This window comes from Sinocyclocheilus grahami, unplaced genomic scaffold (genome assembly GCF_001515645.1).
Source record: "Sinocyclocheilus grahami isolate Dianchi unplaced genomic scaffold, SAMN03320097.WGS_v1.1 scaffold585.1, whole genome shotgun sequence".
In the NCBI taxonomy this organism is placed as follows: domain Eukaryota; kingdom Metazoa; phylum Chordata; class Actinopteri; order Cypriniformes; family Cyprinidae; genus Sinocyclocheilus; species Sinocyclocheilus grahami.
The window spans coordinates 542,447-551,128 of NW_015505764.1; the positions used below are offsets into that span (position 1 = coordinate 542,447).

The window sequence follows — 8,682 nt, forward strand, 5'->3', positions numbered from 1 at the left end:
GTGTGCTCATGCACACTCGCAGCGCACACACATAATGCCAGGTTCACATTACTTCATTTGCAGTGTGAATGTGGTGCGTATTTTTTCCATGCTCATGTTAACAGATTAATAAAGCGTGCACACTGCACATGGTTGCAGTCCGGCAGTGCGATCCAGGAGCGGTGCGTCTGCAGCAGTGCAGAGATCGTTTCCGCACCGAGTCTATTTTTGCTGCGCTGCAAGCGCTGAATTTAAGTAACAGCACATTTTTTGCAGTAAATATGAACATGGATTGACACGAAAATGTAGTAATTACACCATAAATGCATATTATTAAAGTCTACTGTGTTTCACAGTCAACACATATGGCTTTTTGGCTAGGTTTAAAGGGAAAGAGCACTTTTAGATAAACAAGGCAATAATAGATGGCACTCGTGGAGGTAGGAAAACAAAGTTCTTTATTAACCGCAGGATTGCTTGTAATAAAGATTTCAATGCAAAAGGAAAGGCAGTAGAGCTGACTATTTCTGTCAATCGTAAGTTTGTGATAACTTAAGAAAAGTATTTAAATATTACTTTAAATATTTAAGTTTAAATATTTTGCCACTTGCTTGAGCAACTTAATATATGATTTGACACGTGCTTCAGAACGCGGTCACGCAAGGGCGTTCCCAAAGCGACTCGACGCAGCTCAAATTCCTGAAGGGGAACTAGAAGTAAATGCAAAAGTAAAAAACATTGAATAATGTGTTGCTTATATTTATTGTGTTTAAACATGTCTGTGAAAGATTGTATTACTGTACTGTGTAAAAAAAGAATTGCAATGCTGAAAAAACATTTTCAGTGACAATGTTTGGATTTGAAATCAAAATAATGGATAAATGTTGTGTTTGTGGTAAACAGCCACGGATCAGTAGTGGACTCCTGTGTGAAAGCACAGTCCGTGCTGCTTCCCCGGACACCTAAGAGGGGAATTACAGCTGGTTTTATGAATATCACATCCAGTGTAATGGCACAGACATTTGAACTTGTCCGATTAAGTATTGAGTTTTGGTGAAGCCATTGTAACGCAAGACAGTATTTAGAACGCAACCAAGCACATGTAATACATACATTGGCCAAGCATTTGCGTTTGTGTACTTGATAAAAGTAAAAGATTAAAAATACTGTCTATACATCAGAGCATTTGCTTTCTGTAAGTTTGTGGAGTCAAATGGCTCCTTCAGCTTAGACAAGGCAAAACAACGCAAGCTGTTATTGGCAGCCAACAGATGTCGAAAAGGAAAGTTGGCATCCAGCAGGCATTCCGTCATGAGACAAATCTATGAGGAACACAAAAAAACTGCACACTTTCATCAGTGGAATCTACCAAAAAAAGGTCTCAAGTATGAGAAAGTAATCTCAGAGGAGTTTCATTATTACCACAACAATGTTCTCCTGCAAAACCATTGGATGCTTGAGCTGATTTGGACGATAGTTCAGCTGACAACACAAACACAGTCTTACAGTGGCAAAAATTTCCCTGATAATGAAACACATTGAACAGACCGCAGACACAAATATATAAGCTCCATATACATTCAATAATTTCATCAAATAAAAAGGCACAAAAATAGAACAGAATACAGTAAACCAACTGACTGGTGAACCACGGAATTCAAACCACACACACCATCCGTTTCATCTCCAACATAAACATATCCATGCACACACACACACTGACATGTTGGCAGCCAAGTCAGCAAACACTCTCACGTCACCATTATAAGTTGAGACTGTGATAAAAACCCATCCAGAGATAGACGTGTCACCTGATAGGCCTGACGGAGCTCTCTTATGACATCATTATCTGCTGGGCGGGGCCGAGATGATAATCACAAACTTAATATGAAGTCATACTGACAGTCAATCACACACACACACATTCACATAGAGCAAAAACAAACCTCCACCCGAGATCTCTGACTACCATTTTCCAGCATCGAAAGCTGGCAAATCCTCCATATACTTCAGTTTTGAGTGTAATCATCATTTGGATTGGCTCTGGATCTCGAAAAAGACACTTTAAAAGTAGCCTTTGTCAACTGAGAGCTGAAAATTGAGAGGTTTGAAACAAAACTGCACTTGACTGTGATGTTGAACCCCTAGTGGTTAGAATTAGTTTATCTAGTGAACATCCTACCTAAACAGCATGTTACTACTGCTCATTTGCATAAAGTGACATTACCAGTGGTTGTTTGAAATGAATGACTTTAGGTCGCTACAAACTATTGTCAGTAGCCGGGTTTCCATCCAAAGCTGCGAATTAAACTTATGCGCAAAATTGTAATATTGCATAAAACATTTGCGAACAAGCACTGTTTCCATCCAACGGGTCAGAGAACAAAATCGTCACTTCCTGATAAACTGGCACTAAATATCACTAAGAAAAGTAAGAGAAGCCACGGAATATAATAATTCTCAAATATAATAAATTACTTGCGCTTTGAGTGAGCAGACAAAACAATAAATGCGGTCTTGCTTTCGGAGGTGAATGTCAGCTGTTTGGGAACGTAGTCATGGTAGACCGTTTTGGGAGGCAGTTATACAGAAATACTTTGAAGACAGACTTTGCTCGGGCACTTCGGAATGACCATGACAACATTTCAGATGCTGTGCAACTAAATCGGTTCGCTGGTTAGTCAGGTCCATATCGCAAAGTCACATTACTTTTTTTGAACGCTCATGTGGGATTTATTCACAAAATCCATTTCCATCTCCCATTATTCGCATTAACCCTTTTTCGCACAAGTCAAAAACCACCTTAAGCGAGCGTAAAAACTTTTTTGCAAATTAAGGGATTTCTTTTCAAAATTTGGCATTTCCATCACTCGTTTCTCACGCGATATTTCAAAATGCGCATTAAGTGCTTTAGATAAAAGCGTCTGCTAAATGACTAAATGTAAATGTAAAACAGGGTGATGGAAACATAGCTAGTGTGATCGCCCCTTGGGTCCCTCATATGGGATAAGGCAATCCCAGAATATACAGCAACAAGATCAGTGAAAGAAATGTTGATCAAAAAGTAAATACTAAAAGTCTAATCTAATTAAAAATGTACTATTATACTATGTATAAATCATATTTTAGAAACATGCTAATGCCAAACTGTATTCAACTGTTATAAAATTATTTCCATTCCATTTCTTTTCATTTCTTTGCAGAGCATGGTGCTAGCCAAGTCCCTAACCATGCCTTGAATATTGAACAATTGTCAAATATTAAATGTCTTCTGTACATCTACCTCACACTCTTTAAACATTAAAACCTTAAGCGTCACACTGGAATTCATGTTTGGTTTCTGTGAACAGTAAAGCCCTCCTTCTTTTAGTTGATTGGCCATCTCAATCATTTTATCATTGATGAGCACTGTGAGTTCGCTGAGGAAGACTAGTCTAAATGTAACTTTTAGTCATCCAAACAACAAACAGGGTGGAAGTGCAGCAGAGCAGCATCAAGAATATCAAATATCAGGGGGAACAATTTGGCCAAAGACATGGGTTCAGTTCCCATGGAGTGCATGAACTGATCAAATGTACCTTAAATGCAATTCCAGTCAAGTGCATCATTCAAGTTTGAGCGTCTGCCTAATGCATAAATCAGAATCAAGTTTTAAAAGTTGCATTTTTAGGCTGGTCTGCCTCAGTGATCTCACAGTGCTCATCAATGTCAAAATGATTGAGATGACCAATCAAATTAAAGAAGGTGGGCTTTACTATTCACAGAATCTGAAAACAAATTCCAGCATGATGCTTCAGTTTTAAAAGTGAAAGAGTGTGAGTTAAATGTAGCCTAAATGTTTTAATGATGATACCTATGTAGGCAGTAGACAACAAGGCAGCTCACTAGCTTTTGAAACAGAGATGAAACACGGTACAGTTTAGCATCTCACAAAGCAAAGTGATGTTTAGAAGCGTACAGACCTACAGCGAGTGTAAACAGATGGAGAGAGGCCTTACTCATCAACCCGCCTGCTCTCCAAGCCCACACATGCAACTCGGGGGGCTATTTTACAGACAAATTACACCACGGGGCACGCTCTCCATTTGCCAACCTGTGTATCTGCCCTGCCTATTCGCCACCAGGCATTCCTTAGCACAGACTGAGACATCATGCTCTCCTGCGAAGCTAATCGTGCTTCATCCCTAACGCATCAGCGATATTTTCATCTCTTTCTGTCATAAATTTTCACTGGCCCTAGCTCGGCCTGATTTTTAACAATCGGGCCAATTTATTGGCATATTGGCATGAGGTGATAAGGGCTAAAAACAACAGCGGCGAGCAGCCGCTCGTGGAGATGAGCTGATAACACAGATATGAGCTCCCATACAAAACATCTCACCCTCCATCACCTCTCTATCAAACTCTTATTACGATGAGAAGAACTGAAAGAGGAGAGGGCGAGAGGGGTCTTCGATTCGCCGGTGGGGGCGGGGACCAAAACCAACGCAAAATAAATATTAATAAAAAAATGGAATCAGATGTAACGTTTCAGGGTCAAAAAAACAAGGAGGAGAAATACATAATTTATCACAGTATTATCGGGATATCCAGGCAGCCTAATCAAGGAGCAGTGGATGACTATTTTTTGCCTTATCATCCAAAGTGGTGGAAACGGAGAGGGAATTATCAGCCGCTGCAGATTGCTGGGTTGGAATTTTAATGGTAATAATCGCAGCTCTGATGGTATATCTCCCTGCCTTATCTTTCCTATTATCTGGCCCTATCTCACAGGCATCGCTGCAAATTAATGGTGCTTTTTCAGCACGGCCTTTTTATCAATGCTTAGAGAGCACCCAAGGGGAGAGAATAAGCTAAATATTAAAATACTGCATAAATCACAATTTTAGATAACCGACCAATGTATGGCGGTGGAGGGGGGGACAAAAATGACTTTTTGTCCTTTAGAATGACTCGGTCTCTCTGTGCACTGGATCAGACGGCCTCTTCCTTTCTCTCCTTCATCCTGAAGTGCCGGAGAGAGGAACTATGGGCTCCGTGTGACCTTTCAGAGCCAGAGACAATACCCTGCTATTATGAATGCTCTAGTAACGGAGCTGTAAGAACTGTTAGATAACTCAGACCTCAGTTCCTGGACATCTCGGATGCATTTCAGTAGGAAATCGACGCAGATCGATTTGCATGCAAACGCCTCGGTCAACACTTTAATGACTCGAGCTCATTTCGGGTATTCAAAAGCTGTCATGCTTGTCGAATGAGATAACAGAAAGTACCACATCAAACAAAATATGCAACGATTGCTTTGCACTGACTGAAAGCCTTCAAACCTATTTGTATTTACTGTACTGTATACAGTCAAACAATATTTGCTGAACAATCTCACAGAATACATCTCAATGTGTCACCCAAGTGACAGGATGGTCAAAATAAGACATTTTCAAGGGAATATATTTTTCAGAAAAGTTAACTTAAATCCTAAAATATATGTACATGAGCTCAAAAGAAGCACATACAGTCTCAAATTCATACACACAACAGAAACGTTTCCTTTCACTAGTACAAACATACAAATATTGAGCGGCGATAAAGACATGGCTTTTAGAATTGTGCAACTAGTTTATCTCGCTCGTTCCCATCTCCTTGGCTCAGTTTAACCTGTTACTTAAAAAAAAAACATTTCACAACAGAGGAAGAAGATTCTTCATCCTTCTTCCCTGCGTTCCAAACACACACACACACACACACTTCTAAAGGCCCCGATCAGCGATCGCACTTCGGCTCTTTCATTCACAAAAGATGAATGCAACAATAGCCAGCCTATTTAATTATTCTATAAAAGACAGAACTGCAATCTTATTGTCTGAACTTTTCACTTCGTGACATGCTGAAAATATTCAGGTACTAGCTGTATCATAAAACTGTCCTAAAAATAGGCCCTGAAAAACGGAAATGCTCAAGCTACTGATGCTGTATATTTTATGAAACACATGATTTATTTAACTCTGTAGAGCTCTGCAGAATATTCTAGGCTGAGATGTGTCATATTTATTATATATGAAATTTATTTTAGACCACAGAAATACTTTTTGGAAGAATGCATTTAAAGAATGCAACAACTAAATGGGTTTTGTTTTTACACGTTTAGATATTGAGTAAAAAGGCAATTAATTAATTCACTCTTTTTTTCTAATTACATTATCATAAATACAGAAACTATATTTCATATTAGCATGCATGAGGGATTCTGAGCAATTTTTCTGATATCCACAGCTGACTCTAAACAGTCCCTTAAAACCTTAATAAGAAACGCTGAACGTAAAACTATAGCGACCTAAAAACTGAATGACGATTCAGCTATCATAATTTTATACAGCTTGCCAAACAACAATGACGCTATATAAATGTCAAGAATCAAAACATGGCATTGAAATGTCATAACCAATGTATTGCCTGTCTGTCATGGAAAACATCTTCAAATGGTCAAATACAAAAAGACTGAAAGATGAACGACTCAAAGCATTATATACACCGTTTTAAAGAATCAGCTGAACATCTTCAAAACAACTATAAACTAAACTAAAAAAAAACAATCAGTTCAAGAGATTCTCACTACAGAATCTAAAACTTTCAGCACTAAACAAACACATGCATACCTATTACAAAAGCACAAAAACAGTTGCATTTATTTATTTACCTTATTCTGTCTGATAGCCTATAATAAAACTGATATATGCATAAACAAGACTTCAAATGTCACTATTATGAAAAACATCCCCACATGCCTCAACAAAAAAGGACTGACTGTAAACAGACCCTCCTGAGGCTTTGCAAGAAACATCTGATCATCTTCAAAACAACTACTTTATTTAGTTTCTGTGATTGCCACTATATGAAACTTTCAGAATTAAATAAGCACGTGCATAAATATTACTACATATAAGCAAAGACACAACAAAACTAGAATATGCACGGATTATAAGTAAATGCGGAATGAATGCATAACAAACAACTCTTAAAAAAGGTTACATTGACCGTACAACGGAAAAAACATAAGCCTCGTCAAATCCAAAACACCGAATCAAACCAGATTTAAAGAAGGGCTGAAAGAAGAATATTTGCACCTGCTGCTACTAGCAGTTGTCATAATAAACTGATCTCTCTATATCTCTCTTTCATACAACTTTACTCCGCTTGGCTTTGAAACAAATATTAATAATAATAAACTGAGTAACTTACGTTTGATTTGCCGGGGGTTGCTCTGCTCTTAGCGGGACATGTTGATCCGGATGATTATTGATTATTAATTATTATTATTATAGATTATTATGAGGTTATTATGGATCATCCAAGAGCCGAACGGGTCGCGGAAGGAATGAGGATTATTCACAGGCTCTTGCTCTCACACACGCTTCCCCCTCGCTCAGTGCGTGCGTGCGTGCGCACGTGTGTGTGTGTGTGTGTGTGTGTGTGTGTGTGTGTGCGCGGAGCTGCGGTCCGCTCGGACTGACTGCTGAGGGGAAGGCGTTTCGCGCTTTTGTTTGAACATGAAGTTTGATCCACCGCGGGCGCCGTACACACACAATCTCTCACATAATGCTGTTAAACTTCACCGTTCATGCGGATTATTGTTTCAAAAAGCGTTAAACTCAGGCCAAATGTGTTCGTTCTTTTTGCCTTTTTGCATAAAAGTTATTTAAAAGGTTTGATAGATGGAAATCCCGAGTAAAATGGACTTATTTATGTATTAATGACTTAATTTATCTATCGAGTATAAAGCGTTAACGGATATTACCAAAATAAGTGTCCTCAGAACTGCCCGCGTTTTTTTAGCCAATCAGAAACTTAAATTACCTGCCAATCATTATCTGTGTTCTTTTTGTTTGGCTGCCATTCTTTGGAGGGCGGGGTTTTGGAACAGGTGTAGTTGAAGTTAGATAATAACGCCTTTTTTTATTTTTTATTTTTTTATATTGCAGTAAACAACAAGGATTACAGTACGTACAAAACAAACAGTAAAAAACAGTACGTACAAAACATACAAAATACCAATCAATAATAAACTACTTGAGGATTAATAGATAAAACATCACAGAAAAAAACTATATAATATAAAAATTCTTAAGAAAAGGAGAGAAGAAAAGAGAGAGAGAAAAAAAGGACTTAAAAAAATCTTAAACATGGCACAGATTCTAGATGTTTTTACAGCTTTCTTGTTAACAGACGTTGAAATTGTATTTAAATACAACTTCAGTTCTTGTCTGAAGATGTTAAATGGGGTTTATATTTAGTATATTTACATTTATGGACATAAAACCTTCCAATAAATAACAGGAGGTTTATACAAAAACTTGCATTAAATAGATTTAGATAATAACGCCTTTAATGGCATCCATTGAAACTACCACGTTTAAGCATTACTTTAAATATCATTGATGACTTAATGTATATCATAAACAAGTTATATAGAGGCTGGGCTGACAAAAACACAAGATCTTGCTTTTTTACTGTATATTTATTGTAGGACACACTTGACTCAATTTATAATTTTCATAAACTTAAAACAAGTTTTGTTGACAAATGTAGTGGTTTTTGTGTGAATTACTTTACCAAATATATTTTTTTAATCAAAAAGAAGAGTTTATGACAAATATACAAATCTATTTATATATATATATATGTTAATATGTTATATATATATATATA

The 8,682-nt window shown here is 37.5% G+C and overlaps 1 protein-coding gene across 1 annotated transcript in view; it reads right to left on the bottom strand.

Moving 5' to 3' along the window:
* LOC107556951 (zinc finger protein ZFPM2-like) overlaps nt 1-8,682 on the bottom strand; it is a 193,972-nt gene that overhangs the window by 172,968 nt on the left and 12,322 nt on the right. The window contains exon 3 of the mRNA XM_016240220.1: nt 7,772-7,791. Within this exon, the coding sequence (XP_016095706.1) occupies nt 7,772-7,791 (20 nt within the window). The remainder of the gene's footprint in view (nt 1-7,771; nt 7,792-8,682) is intronic.